This window comes from Triturus cristatus, chromosome 6, assembly GCF_964204655.1.
Source record: "Triturus cristatus chromosome 6, aTriCri1.1, whole genome shotgun sequence".
NCBI lineage: Eukaryota > Metazoa > Chordata > Amphibia > Caudata > Salamandridae > Triturus > Triturus cristatus.
Genome location: NC_140589.1, coordinates 1,191,541,087 through 1,191,557,039, shown reverse-complemented (window position 1 = coordinate 1,191,557,039; position 15,953 = coordinate 1,191,541,087). Strand labels below are relative to the sequence as shown.

General features: G+C 42.5%; 1 protein-coding gene across 4 annotated transcripts in view; it reads left to right on the top strand.

The window, feature by feature from the left end:
* SMOC2 (SPARC related modular calcium binding 2) overlaps positions 1–15,953 on the top strand; it is a 1,475,178-nt gene that overhangs the window by 1,323,324 nt on the left and 135,901 nt on the right. For all 4 annotated transcript variants that reach the window (XM_085612111.1, XM_085612114.1, XM_085612113.1 and 1 more), the window contains exon 10: positions 14,837–14,939. In XM_085612111.1, coding sequence (XP_085468237.1) covers positions 14,837–14,939 — 103 coding nt within the window. The remainder of the gene's footprint in view (positions 1–14,836; positions 14,940–15,953) is intronic.

Genomic DNA, 15,953 nt, shown 5'->3' with positions numbered 1-15,953 from the left:
CCTTCGAAGTACCCTAAAACTTTAAAAATCCAACCGCGACTTGCTCCATTGAAATCAATAGGGAACCCGCGGCTGTGTTCTCACACTGCACGCATGTCCCGTGGATCTTTTACTTACCTGCCTTGGGTGGATTAGTGAAGCCCCAGTGATTCTACAGGCCCTAGGCCTTGTCCCCTTGCAAGTCGACTTTCCTAAACCTCTTTTTTAGTATATGGTCTGGTTCGCCCCTAGGGCCCCAGCCATATTTGTGCTTAACTTATTGTGAAACGTTGATATTTGCATATGTTCTTGACTTCTAATCTCATAAAGAGATTAGTACAGTGTGTCTAGTAATAAATACATATATATTTGATATATATACCAGTGTGGTGTCCTTTCATTTGGTAATTCAAGAGATTTTAAGGTAAAACAAGCTGCTTTACATTCCTCTGAGACTTAGCCTGAAGGCTGCTCTCCACAGCTACCTCTAGGGTAGCTTTCTTTAAAAGGTTGTCCTAAACCTATCTACCATAAGAGTTGAATTGGACTGGTGCAAGGTGGCCACTATAACTAGTGACCAGCATATGCCAGGCCAACTTCTCACATACCCAGACCCGGGAGACCCAGTAACTCCTTTAGCTCTGACTGGTTGACTGCTAGTTCCGGGGTTGCCCACAGTCTACGCCAGAAGGTTAGTGGCCTAAGTCCAATCTCCACCGTGATTTGTCTGATTCCTAAGTCCAGGCGTAGGGGGGTGAAGGGGTTATTTGGCGGAAGACCTAACATCTGTCTCATAAAGTTATTCTCTATTTTAGTCAAAACGCCAGAGGGACGATGACCCCATAATCCGGCCCTATACATTGCGGTGCCCCTAGCTTGCACTTTATGGATCTCAGCTACACGCCCAGCCAGTTTGTGGGAGGAGTGCCTATATATTTTTGCAATTCCCCTCACAGTCTGTGCTAGCTTGAGACTTGCTTAGGCTAGTTGCGGGCCCCACTCAAAAGTTTCGGACAGCGTGACACCTAGATAGTCGAAGACTGTCACCCTTTCAAGCAGGGTACCATTTAGAGAGGGATTTGGGCGGGATGTGTTGCCTGGATTGAAGACCATGAATTTGCTCTTTAATGTGTTGATCTCCAGCCCCCTAGTTTTTGCAGAATGTAGCAAAACTATCAAGAACCCTCTGGATGCCAATGGGCAACTTAGATAGTAGCAAAGTGTCGCCCTGTGAATATCATTGCTGGCACCTTACTATGCTCCAGCTTTGGGGCATCGCTGTCCTTTACCTCATTTAGTTGGGCAACCAGAGCGTTGATGAAAATGCAAAACAGGGTAGGGGCGAGCACACACCCCTGCCTTACTCCTCTGTTAACTGGAAAATGGGAGGTTAGTTCCCTAAATTTCCTGTGCCTTACTTGGGCAAAGTTGCCCTCGTGTAGTCCCCTGATCAAGGTCAAGAGGTAGAGGTAGAGAGTATACCCAGGTGTTTAAGTACCTCCCTCAGTTTGTCTCTAGGGACCAAATCAAAGGCTGTTTTCAGATCAACAAATCTCAAGTAGAGACTTCCACAGTACAGCCCTGGTGCGTAGCGACCCAAGTGCATAAGCTCCATTGAGGGTCTACCTCTACCCCCCGAAATGGCCGGCACATTGAGAAATGCGAACTCCATCCTTACGATGTCATCCCTTGCCCACGTTTCCTGGATCATGCACACATCAAATTTCTCTACAAAAAGCCCCCATTCTGGGCAGTGCAGTTTGCTTTTTAGTCCGGCAATCTTCCAGGATAAAATCCTCAGCTTGTGGTCAGGGTTAAGGTTGTCAGAAGGGGCATTATGCATGTAGAAATTGGGGAATTGGGTACCCTCCATCTAGACCAAGGGAGATACTTCTGCTGCTTTCGAGGAGAGACCTCTCCTAGATGTACTAGAGGTTAAGGGGTCAGGAGATGCGGCAACTGGAATTCCAGATGATTCTGTACAGGTCCCATAAAGACCACTGGTGGAACTTCATGAGGTGAAGGTGGGAAGGACTCTGTTGTCCTGGGTATGGGCTCTAATAACCTAGATGCAGACACAGGGGTAACGGCTTGGGAGGTGGAAGACTCAGGCACCGGACAGAAGATGCTTGGAGTTAGTGACAGACGCCTCTCAGTCAACTCTATTTTGGTGGTTATCACCCCTATAGCCCTCTGAAGCATACTGTCAATTGAAGTTGGGGGCATTTCGGAAGGAATGGTCACTTGGGGACGCGGTGAGTGTTTGGCTACGCAAGCGCGCTTACCCATTTTTAAAATCAGACAGATCTAAGGTACAGCTTCATCACTAGAGTCAACCAAATAGGACCGGGGTAAAATTATAAAAGCAAGAGCTGGGGGACAAAGTACAATCAGATGGCACAATTAACAGAAACACAAATAACTAAGAAGAGAGAGTTAAATGGCCAGTAGTCAAAGTGAAAAATTTCTCAAATACTTCCCGGTCTGTTACAGTACATAATTGGTTTACACGATTGTTCAAATGGATAACATGTGTACCCTTTCCTGGTTCCACAGCCAGCTCCTGCCGGAAGAGTCCTATGGTCGTTGCTGTTGATGGGATGGCCAATAACAAATCGTACAATACAGAAGGGAACTTCTGGAAGTTTACAAGTCAATTGATTGGTCCAAAAGATCTTACCAGCAGGGTAATGTTGAAGGATCGGCGCCAAGGGGAGTGGCCCTGCCCTGCCTCTTCCTGGCAAGGACGGGTCTGCCCTTGGCCCAGGCTTTGCCCGGGCGCGTCCCGCGCCACGGAAGTGAGGCCACACTTTTGTGCATGGTGAGAGGCTGGGAGCAAGTTGGTTTTTAAATTGAGTGTTTGAAAATGCCACTTTTAGAAAGTGAGCATTTTCTTGCTCTACTATTCTGTGTCTCTGCCTGTCTGAGTGCAGAAAACATTTGCGAGGAGGTAAAATGTCCTCGTAAATGTTTGTGCCACTCAATGGGAATCAGACACTATATATTTTAACTCTTACCTGCCACCCATGTTATGAAGCGCTTTCTTCATTTTCTAAACATCTCACTGTAGCAAGGGAGCAGGCTTTGGAAGCAGTGCACTCCACTGGTAGTGCATTCAATATCTGGATTGCGTGGCAGAGGGACTGTGGCAGATAGTGGTATATGCTTTACAGAAAGTTCTCTTTCTTGGCAGTCATAACTCACACAATATGTCTCCAAAACATAAGCTTCTGTAATTGCAAAATGGAAGCTTTTTTGTCAGCCAATTTTCTGCATACGAGCTTCAGGGAATGGTCAATTGAAGATATTCCTTTCAAGTGATGTGTGACGTGTGGTCTCTGGGTTGCTGGCTGCAGTAACAACCCTTTAAACAGGCTACTTTCAAGCGAAATACATGAAGTGAGACCACAGGGATCTCGTCCAACCAACATCGCTGGCACTAATATTGTTGAGGGACTAGGTTCTTGAATCAAATAACAATATGTGAATTTGGTATTAAAGCACCTGGAAATGATAACTTAAAATATAGGAAAATGAAATATGAACGACGTGTACTCCTTTTTTTCTTTTGATAAATTCAAGGTACATATGTTTCTTAAATGCAGTCTTTCCAACAGGTACTAGGGAGCTCTGGCATGAATAATAATTATCCCAAATGCCTATTTGTACAAATTGGGAATGCTACTGGGGTGGTACAGGGTGGAATCTGTGCAAACTGGACGCAAAATATATTAGAATACAGAGGAAAGATTATTACATTCTTAGGCATCTGTTATTATCTGTGTTCTAGAAAATGGTGTTCCAGACAGATGCAGAGGTTTCGTTTTCAAAATCACATAATTCAGAATTGGCAAAAAACATGGTTCCAACCCCCAGTCTTTTACGACAGCGTGTAGGTAGAGGAATACATGTCAACATTATAAAGTTATTTGATCATTACTGCTGTGGTTGACACGTGTCCACAAGAAATAGTTACACCAAAGGTAGTGCTGCTGATACGAGGAACAGAGAGTAATGAACTAATATTTAGTATGAAAATACCATCCAGAATGCAGTATCGTGAGTTAAAAGTTCATCTTTACACTTGGTTTTGCCAGAAGGAAGAGACACTAAGATAGAAATAAGACTGCTTCTGGATGTCTAGTCATGAAGAGCTCTGTGCCTTCTGAAATGACATGAATGTACTTTCAGTGCGGTACCTGCTAAGGAAGTGAGAAGCCCAAATAACCACTTGATTCAAGGCCTCTTTCCTAGTTCCAAAAGCAGTGATCTTTCACACACTTTCCTTGCTCTGTCTACGTACGGTAAATACACTTAGGGGCAGATTTACAAGCCCCATGCGCCACCAGTACATCACTGTTCTTGACGTACTGGGGGCGCAGGTGGCTTTTCTATATTTACAAGGACAGGAAAAGACACCCTGTATGACTTTTCCTCTCCTTGTAAATACGGCCCCTTCACACTCAGCACTTTGCGTTGAAGGGGTGTTCCATGGATGTTGCTGTGGGTGTTCCCACACAACACCCATGGAACAAGACACAGCTACAATTTTACGAGAAATCGTAAATCTGGTAATGCGTCTGAAGTGGCGTAGCGAGGCGCAACGAGGAGAAATGTTTTAATTTCTCCTCGTTTTTTCCTCTTTCAATGCGTGCTGTATTCTACAGCATGCATTGAAAGAGGAAAATGCCTGTGGTGATTGTTTTTGTGCAGGAAGGTGCCCTTTCCTGCACAAAAACAATCTCCCCACGACGCCGGCATCCTTGCACATTGGTGCAAGGGTGCCTGCGCCAGCGCATGGCTGCAGTTTGTGAACCAGCGCAGGGGGAAGCACAGAGATGTGATATATTCTTGTAAATATGTTGCGTACCTGTGCTTTGGAAGTGCTGCAGCATGGCGCAGCCAAAGGGCTTGCGTTGCCACGCTGCGGCACTTCCTTGTAGATCTGCCTCACAGCATTTAATCATGTAAGAACAAGTCAGGTAAATCTGCTAAACATTCATACAGGTTCTGGGACGCTTATAACACTTTAAATTCTTTGGAGGCAAAATGGCATCACTCTCGCCCCGTAGAGTTATTATCTCTTGTAATGTGCGCTGTTGTCTCAAACTCAACTCACTTTCGTATTTAATGAATGGGGCAAGAGATTTAAAACTGCTCCCACGTATAATTCACAGATCTAGTGATTGTTCTTTTTACAGCGTGTACCATATTAATTAATTCACTCACTCGTTCACTCACTACAAAATCACAATATCCTGTGCTCATGACATGTCTGGAACGATTTGGGAAAAACAAGTGTTTCATGGGGCAGTGATACACGTAAATTCATTTCATGCAAACACAGGTTTCCTCTAAAGTTTTAAAATTACATTTCTATGCAACCCAATTTTTAAATATTCTATAAGCATGCACTTAATACGTTTGAAAATCCACTTCGGCAGCCTAATCCATTCCTGTTCAAATTTAGTTTCAACATTCAACAAACGTGAGGTAAAATTAGCTTTGTAGCTATCCCACACTGGATGAGTGTGAGAAGTTGGAATATTAGTTGAGGGCAGTGAAAACCCACATCATCAGGGAGAGTTTTTAAATAAATCTATGCTTAACCCTCGGGTAACTTGGCACAAAAACAGTCAGGCTTATCTTAGAGGCAATATGTGAAGTATTTATACAATACTAAAACAGTAATGAAGCTGAAATGCAGAACAATACAAACCCCAAAATGAATTAGAAAAACAGAATAATTGTTAGCTAACAAAATGACAGTAAAAAGACAATGAGAGAAACCAGAGTTATGGATTTCCAAAGGTTTAAGTAAAAATAGTGCCAAGAATCACAAAATGGCAATAATAGTTTTTGGTGGTGGTAGAACAGCATCTAGACGTAATTTGATGCTGACCGCGAAGGGTCATAGGTCAGATACACTAACTAGGCTTGTGCTGTCCAGTCTTCAGGGCTTTTCTCAGGTCACAGACAGCAGAGCAGTCCTTCTTCTCAGGTTCAGAGACTGTTCTGATTTCAGGTTTTGGGGAAGCCCCTTTTATACCCAGTGCCAGCACTTTGTCTAACCCTAAAACTGGTTCTCTTCACTTCTTCTCTTTCCTCTGGGCTTAGCCACAGCCTTCTTTAGAGGTGACTTAAAGTATCAAAAAGAAAGATTGGGGCCTGACAAAAGGTTTACCTGGACCAAATGGCAGTAATTAAATTGCACTACGGCTGCAATGTTTTCAGTGCTACTTTAGTGGGTTGCACAATAAGTGCTGCAGCCCACTTGAATCGTTTAATTTACAATCCCTAGGTACATAAAGTACTGTATACTATGGAATTATAAGTAAGTTAAATGTGCCAATTAAGTGTGTGCCAATTTTACCATGTTGAAAAGGGAGCAAACAACCACTTTACTGAGGGTTAGCAGGGGTAAACTGAACAGACTTCTAAGGTCAACAAGAATGGGTTCAGAAAAAAGAAGGCAAACGTCTGGTGTGACCCTGCAGAAATTGAAAATTTCCAATCAAGAGGCTGGGAGCAAGTTGGTTTTTAAATTGAGTGTTTGAAAATGCCACTTTTAGAAAGTGAGCATTTTCTTGCTCTACTATTCTGTGTCTCTGCCTGTCTGTGGAATCCACATCTGGGTTGGTTGACAGTTGTACTCTTGTGCATTCACTCTAGCTAGGCAGTTACACAAAGGGAGTTGAGGTGTGCCTTGCATATCATGATAACAATAACAATCAAGGGTTTGGGCTCCAATCAGTAAGACTGAGCCCCAATTAGACAAAAAGCAACACAAATTCCAATACTTATAACAACTCAAAATTTAAAAACAAACACATTGATATAAAACAATGTGATCACAAGACCTCTGTTTCCATCTGAATCAATCAAAGTTTATTTGTCCACATAGTCCTTTCTATGGATTTCAAGATCAAGTTGAAAGAACATTAAAACCAATTTTAACACCACACATACCCCCAAATGTAATTCAAATGCACATCTCTCTACCATTCGTCAAGTAACTTACATACACACTATCTCCATTCATTCCTCATATGTTATTCACAAAAATACAACTCATTCAATCACCGAGCAATCCAGCAGCCAAACAACCAACTCACTTCACACCAAGAGTAATCCTTTGGTAATAACACGTAAAATAATTTATATACCAGGCCAAAGAAACAAAATTCGAAAAATCTATATATAATTAAACACAATAAAAACTAATTAAAGACATTCTAATGGCCAAAAGACAGGTGCATTTGAATTAAATTTTGGGATTTGTGTGGTATTAAAATTGATTTTAGTGTTCTTTCAACTTGATCATGAAATCCATAGAAATAAATATGTGGACAAATAAACTTTGATTGATTCAGACGGAAACAGAGGTCTTTTGATCACATTGTTTTATCTCAATGTTGCATATCATGATGGCAAATCACCAGACTAATGGGGCTTTCTGAGCTAGAGTGGTGGGAGGAGTTGCCACTGACACTTGAATAGGGCTGTGCCTGTCCGCAACAAAGCTGTCAGTACCCCCTGTAGTGTCCGGAGCCAGGTCAGGGAAAGGCAGGGTCTTGTGCACTACAAAGACTTTCCTTTGAAGTTTGCCTACTTCAAAGGCAGAAGCTGGTATATGTACTGGAGCTGTCACACCATTACGTCAGAAGACTTCTTGACAAAATGATATTCTGCCAGAAAGAAGAGCTGGATGCTGTAGGAGGGACTGACTGTCCTGCTGCTTCCTGTCCTTGAGTGAAAGGACTGGACTTTGCTTTCTACATCCTGCTTCCAAGGTCTGGATTTTTACGTATTGTACTTCGACGCTGTTTCTTCATTGACGTTTTCCCAGCAGTAAAGAGCCGAGGCCGCGTGTCCGGAGATCAACGCATCACTTCCACTACCAGCAAGGAATCGACACATTGCCTCCCCTGTTAGTAAGGAATCAACACACCACCTTCCCTGTCAGCAAGGAATCGATGCATCACCTCCCCTGCCTAGCAGTAAGGAACTGATGCATCACTTCCTCTGTCAGTAAGGAATCAATGTATCACCTCCTCTGCCAGTACGGAAGCGACACATCACCTCCTCTGTGTAATAAGGAACCAACACATTGCTTTGCTTTTCCATCACCTCACCTCCCCTTTGCCTGTTTTCTTCTTCAATTTTAACGCATGTAAGGTACTTTGTGCTAAAACTACCACATCCATAGATTCCTATGAATGTAGCTTACTTACCCTTTGAAAAGTGATATTGGCTATTTTTCTACCTGGTGTGGACTCACTCATATATAACTTTATTTGGTCATTTGTACAAAACACCATCAAAGTATGCAAGAAATAAAACACAAATAAATATACAATTAAAATAGTATGAAACCATTTTGAGCACAAGTACAAATGACATCCCGAATCAGGTTAATAGAACATACATATAAAAATTCATTTGGCCTAATCAAGCTAAAGGGGAGTGCTATACAATCCACCAGACATTTGGGGTGCTGGACCATATGTACCAACTTAATATTTTAAGATACATGTACAACATAAGGAGAGAAAGAATAAAAAAATGACTTCATTACTATAATAAAAAAATGTTTGAAGAATCAGCCAGAAGGAAAATAGAAAACGACTAAGAGCAAAAACTATTGGCCCTGAAGTATCTGATTTTAAAAACCTGAACACAATCTGGTGCTGCCTGGCACCCGGATTAAGGCATAATGGTCTAATCCATTTCCTGCGCAACTGCAGATACATTGTGCAAAAAAACAAGATGTGTTCTTCAGTTTCATAAACTTCACGGCAAGCAGGGCAAAACTCTAAAACCAGGCCAGTCGCCTCTCTCCCTGGAAATTTCAATAGCAGATTACCGTATCTAAACCTAATATACAAGCTCTTAGCAAAAGGGGGTGAAATCAGGTCAAGAAAGAGTTCAAACAGAAAGCTAGATTTAACATTTAAAGATTTAGATGTTAGCTGTCCACTTCTTTGATTGTTAGTATAATGTTCCCCTACTGCACTCCAGTACGTAGCTTTGAGGGTCAGAATGTCACGTTTAGTGGCCCTTTCTGGGTGCTCCCACAAGCCCATCAGGTTCAGTAGTTTGCACCATTTAGCAATATGTCTGAACCAAGGTAGTTGTTTTGCCCCATTGAGTGCTAGGACCTTCCGTAAGGAATTACGATAATCGATTAATTGCGGAGTGGTCCATAGACGCAGCCAATAAGTTAGTGGTCTCAGGGCGGCTAGATCGCCTATTCTTTTTATCCCTAGATCACAAAAAAGTGGGGTGAGTGGGGTTGTAACAGGTAGCGAGATGAGCACCCTTGCAAAATTATTCTTGCAAATCGTTAGTTTGTTTACAGAGATAAATCCCCATATCTCTGCTCCGTAAAGGGCACCACTTTGGGCTTTTGCATGATCAATTTCAAGGGCCGGTGAGAGGGGTTGGGTGTAAGATTGTTTTAAAAATCTTAATACTGATTTAGATCTTTGGCAAAGTATTAGAGAGCTCTTCCTCAGCTGATATTCCCAACTAAGCGTCTCATTTAAACCTATGTCTAAATAATCAAAACTTTTTACCCGCTCCCATGGTTCATGTAAAATCTTAACCTCTCATATACTGCCCCGTACTTTTACGAACGCCATAAATTTAGTTTTGGAGGTGTTCAGTTCTAGTTTCTTCTCTTTGCAAAAGCACAGAAATGTATCTAATAGTGCCTGTAAACCCATGGGGGTTGTAGATATTAATAAAGAGTCATCTGCTAAGAGCAGGATGGGGACTTTTGCATCGTTCATCGTAGGGGCATCACTTTACAACCCATTAAACAACTAACCACATCATTGATAAACAGGGAAAACAGTGTGAGGGTGAGAACACACCTTTGTCGCACCCCCGTTGAATCGGAATCATCTGTCAATTCCTCATTTTCCCCCCACCTGATCTGGGCATAATTGTCCTTTTGCAATCTGGCAATTATAGACACCAGATTTTCTGGGGCTCCTTGTTCAAGCATGGTTTTTCACAGCAAGTTGCGCGGAACAAAATCAAATGCGGCTCGCAGGTCCACAAATGCTACGTAGAGCCGCGGTTTCCTAAGTAGCACGTACTTCCATGCCAGCAGCGAAAACCTGAAGACTTGGTCGCACGTGCTGATTTTGGCACGGAAGCCCGCTTGGGCAGGGGACAATACCATATTAGCATCCATCCATTCTTGAAGTTTATCGAAAACTTGCCTGGCAAAAATCTTCTGAAGATTATCGATTAGACTAATAGGTCTATAATTGGAGGGGATATCAGGATCGCCCTTTTTAAAGATAGTTATTACCTCTGCTCCCCTCCCAAGTTTCAGGAATATCCCCACTAGCCAGTATACAATTAGACTGAAGATTTATGTATGCTCCCCATATCATTGGTTCCGATTTATACAAATCCCCCAGTATCAAATAGGGTCCTGGGGCTTTGCCTGCTTTTAATTTGTTGATTGCAGACATAGTATCCTCTAGGCTAAAAGCTAACGGGGGATTATTTACGGTTTTATTAAAAACAGGGTTAGCTACGATTGGGGCAGCCTGGTCTGTGTGTAAATCCATGGTGGCCACATCATCGTAATATAAACGCAAAAAATGTTCCACCCAAACTTCCTGTTGAATATGATGGTTATTGGAAATGGGGTTTTCCGCATTGCCCTTAGATACAAAGAGCCAAAACTTGCGGCTATCTCTGGCTTGGGCTGCTAGAACCAGATCATTCCAGTTTGTGTCAGCATATTCGCGCTTTGCTTTGCTAAGTGCTACTCTATAGATGTTACGAGCTGAGGTTATATCCAATCTAGAACGCTCTCTAACTGCTTTTTGTAGTGCCTTTTTGGCTTTCTTACAGTCGTTGTTAAACCAGTTGCAATGCCTTACGCTGGCAGGTCTTCCAGTACGAGTCTGTTTTAGGAAAACTGATTCTAGGATCTTAAAAACTTCTTTGTGTACTGAGATAACGTACGGGGCATAGATTGAATCAAAACTATTCTTGTGGCCGCACAAGTTAGATAGAGAGGCCACTAGGAACTCGTATATTCTAGCATGAAGGTCCTGGTCTGCTTGAATTTTCTGCCATGTGACTCTTCTACGATTATTGGTTGGGCTTGTCTCTATTGATTTGGAAATATGACAATAAACATCCCTATCCAAAACCATGCCCTTTAATTTTAAAAACAAAGAGTTACGGTCACTTTCTAATCTTGGTTGAATTATCATATCCTCTATTAGTGGCCATATTGTAACATCAACAAAAATATAATCTATTATGCTTGTGTAGGCACTCCTCTTAAAAAAGAGGTCTTCCATCCTATGTCAGATTGAGTTCTTCCATTACATGCCCTCAGATTCCTACTAGCAATTACGGAAGCGATCTGTAGTGAAACATTTGAGTAGCGTTGGCCATGTTTACCAGCTACCACATTAGTGATACCCTATAACTAGTCCTCCTCTTCAAGAGAAGCACTTAATATAGCAGAGGGCTCGAACGCAGCGTTAAAGTCCCCAGCAACTATCATTTTAGAGTTCACTTGAAAACCCTATACTAGATCATCCAATAGGGAGACTACTATGGATTCGCTATTAAAAGGTTTTGATGTAGCATAAACATTTAGCACGGTCAGGACTAGGCCAGATGGGAATGTGATCTGGATGCCCATAATGTCAAGTGAATTTAATAAAAGTTGCTTGTATCTACAGGCTAAAGTGTTTCTAACCGAAATTAACAGACCACCACTGGCCCAACCTGACATTTTTGGAGCGACGGAATCCACGCAATATGAGGTGTAGCCATTGATATGCACCTTGGTGTGGACTCCTTCTGTAGTGTTTTCACTGTGTTACTGTGTGCGTATGTACAAATGCTTTACACTTTGCTTCTGAGATAAGCCTGACTGCTCATGCTAAACTACCAAGGGGGTGAGCAGGGGTTTTCTTAGCTGTGTGATCCGCTACCCTGACTAGAGTGAGGGTCCCATCTTGGATAGGGTGCATATCGAATGCCAACTAGAGACCCCATTTCTAACAAGGACATAGCACACAATTCTATAGTCGTTTAATATATTATGTTTAAGGAGCTGTGATAATCTTAACATGTCTGTGCCAGCTTAAGGAAAAACTACAGTTGAATTACAGTTTTGTCGGGAAATTTTGCAAGTCTGTTTTTTTGGCAAACATAAGGTTCTATTAACTCTGTTAACTTGAGCGAATTCTGCAAAGGTATCTTATGTAATGCGCAGACATGTTCACTTTTCAATTCTGATTTCTAATAAAACTTTTTAAGTGTGTCCATTACTTGAATGTCTTGTTAAATTATGTGGTATTTTTCCACCTTTCAGTTATATAATGATATGTGTTCTCCCCCTCTGCTCTTATAAGATCATCGCTTCTGGAACATATGTCTGAGACTGCTTGTAAATCACACAGAGACCTTGTCACATTGAGCTTTTAAATGTATTTTGCGTAATATGTTTAGTAGCTATCAAAATGAATGTGTGCTCAGCATAAACATGTCCCTTGCAATTACATACCTTCTACCAGAAAAAAAACACTCTCGCTTCTAGTGCTAAACAAAATAAACAATCTCTTGTTAAACTTACCAGAAGTGAGACGCCATTTTATGGAACAGTTGCTCATTTTGAAAGCATGTTTACAAGTTTCTAGCACTTGTGCGAAAACAGTTTGCAATGTGTTCCTTTCAAAATATGTTCTCATTTCACACCATATTTACTTAAGTCCCAAGTGATGAGATAATGCGTGTTTATGGCAATGCAGACACCGCACTCTTTGCCTGGTTCAGCAGAGGTTTTAGAGAGCATGGCTAGCCAGCTCCATCACTTGTATTGATACATGCAGGGCATTAACCCTTTCCAAAACACTTATACCAGTTTTGTGGGAGGGAAGGGGAGTTAAAATGTTTTTAAGATAGAGTGAAACAAACCAGGGCCCAAGTTTACTAAACAAAAAAACCTCAATGCAGGGATGCAAGTAAAGTTGTGGCACTGCTTTGCGTGAACGGAAGAGAGCAAAACAGCACCAAGTCTGCTAAGATGTGGCCCTTCTCTTTCCCTGTACTGGCACTCTTTCAGTTGTAATGCGCTAATGCAGACACCCTTGCCTCAGAGTGAAAGGGCGTCTGTATTGTGGAGAGCATAGGTTTGACGCCTCTTTGGATTGTTTTTGTACAGGAAGGTGCCCCTTCCTGCACAAAAAACAATCCTGCATGAAACAGAGGCACCCTTGCACCGTGGTACAAGGGTGCAAGGATACCTACGTTGGCGCTAGGCTGCATTGCTGCCCTTTCACTTTGGAATAGGGCAAGGCAGCAACATGCCTTGCTACGTTGCCCTACGCCAAATTCCCATGAAGAAGTCCTTCATTGTTAGGTCTCGCCTGACCCAGCGCATGCGCTGGTCTGGCGAGACTTATTGAGAGGGCTCCAAAAAGTGCTACCAGGCCAGCCTAGAGCTACAGTGCATGTGCCCGGGAGCGCGCGCCCACTTTACCGCGATTACTTTAACTTTCGCGGCTATCGCGATCACTTTCACGGCCGCATGGCCGCTTTGTATAGCCAATAGGTCTCGCTTTTGGGACCTTATAAGTATTTAGTTATTTAGCTGTGCAACTGTTGCATAGCTAACACTTATAAGGTCCCAAAAGCGAGACCTATTGGCTATGCCAATGCTTGTTTTTAACTCTACGCCTAAACTGTGTTGCATTATTATAAATCACATTAGTGTCAAGATTACTTCTTCCAACTTCTCTCTCAAGGCAGCAAAGCCCAGATTCTCAAAAAAATCACGGAATGCAGTGCAACAGCCAAAAATGCTGTGCTGCATTGCGTGACAGAGAGGGAGCAGGAGAGCAACATATCTACAGAGATATTGGTCTCTCCCCCCTTCTCCCTAGTGCCAGCACAGATTTTAGCTACCTTGCAACAGCCACACAGCTTAACGCCGTAGTGCTAGGCTGTGTGCCTGAGTCTACCATAGGTTTTTTACTCTAAGGGTACCCTTCCAGTACAAAATAGTATGCGCAGATGCACTTTAAAACTTTTCCTACTTTGTATGTGCGCTGCCCAGTGCAGCACGCATGCAAAGTCGGAACAAAAGGAGAAATAAAAACATTTCTCCTTTTAACGCCTTCTTTCATATGGTATTAACTTTAGGCGCTAAACACTGCAATTTTTTGTAGATAGGGTTTTGTGTCTAAGGCATGGGTGGTTGCACGGGAACGCCGATGTACCACCCATGTAACTCACCCTTGGCACGAAGTATCGCAAATGCTGCTTTGCATTACTTTCAGGGTACTTTCCAGCGCAAAATACATTTTGTACCGGAAAGTAAATGACGGAAAAAACATTTTGTCATGGTTACCGTCACTTTTGTGACCCTAAACCAGCGCAAAATGTTTTTGGAATCTACCCCCAGGTATTTTTTTTAAGTTTTCAGACATCTTATGGGTGATGTTTTTTTCCTTATCTTGCCTTCAGCTTAAGATCGCGGGGTCTGAAAGGTGTTGATGCTGAAATGGCATTCTCTGTCAACATAACAGGTGCTGCTTGAATCCATGTAACCCGATGATTACCTGCCGCCCTTTTACAAAGCAGTCAATCAGAAGCCAAAGGAGAACTTTTATTTGTGACCCTTTAAGTCCACATACCATGTTTGATTGACATTCTTGATGATTGTTGATTTAATTAAAAAAACACGCTACATCCCACTTTTTTTATATAAGAAAGTAACCGTCCTAAAATCCGAGAATGTGATACAAATAAGTTGTCTATGGAAGTTTGTTTTTATAGTTGCTGACGAAATAACTGTTTTTTCTAGGCTGCCCGGGTGCAAAGAAGCACGAGTTTTTGACCAGCGTTCTGGATGCACTAACCACAGACATGGTTCAGGCAGTATCGGATCTATCAGCCACATCGAGCAGGTATGCTGCCTTCTGGCTCACAAACAGAGAGTCATCTTTTTTAATTGGAGAAAATGTGGGTGTATACAACAGATATTTGATATTGCAATGAGCTCTGAACCGTGTCAACCTCTAATTATCGTAAGAGAATTCTCCTTTGCATATCCCATATGCGCCCTGTTCATCTTTCAGTGTCAAATGCTTGCGAAGATCAAATTTAGTTGTTGCTCTGGTGCATCACAAGATGGAAGTGGGAGCTGCTAGTTCCTTTGGCAGCGCTTTCAGGAATCTGCGCCGTCGAAGCTGTACACAATGGGGCAGATTTACAAGCCCCTTGCGCCACTTTTGCGTCACTTTTAACATGGGAAACTAGGTGCACTCAACATTAGCAGTAAGCCAGTAGCACGATGAACAGGAGAAGTGAAAAGCAGCGGGAGTCTGGTGGCAACATGAAAGGGAGCTGCCGGGCATGCTGAAAGATAGGAGTAGCAGTGGCATGATGTAAAAGAGCCACCAGGCATGGTGAATAGCACAAGCAGCCAAAGGGAGGGAGGTTGAAAAGACCCACTGGGCAGGCTGAGCATAGCAGTAGCACAGCATCTAACAACAGGCCATCGATGGCTTCTGTGACTATATGAGCAGCATCCAATGAGTATCAAAAGAAGGGCCACTGGACACACATAATACCACAAGTGTAACATGACTGTCCTTCAAGTAACAAGCTGTGTTCAAGCCACAAAGATAGCATTGGTGGGAAAGGGATCGAACAGCCTCACCCAGTAGAAGTGGCTAAAGTCTTGCTAGATTGAAACCATTTTTTTGCTGTATTGGCTGTACAATGGCCAGACATTTCGAAATCATGAAGTATATGGTATCCTGATATGCAAAGGGACAACTTAATACAGTGGCTACCTTGAGGTTCAGGTAAGGTGGCCATTGTAGTGTAAATAAAACATTTTTTTTCCAGTGAATATATATATACATATATAACATGTGTTACTGCAGCCAGTTAAACTCGGGACAACACGTTTGAAA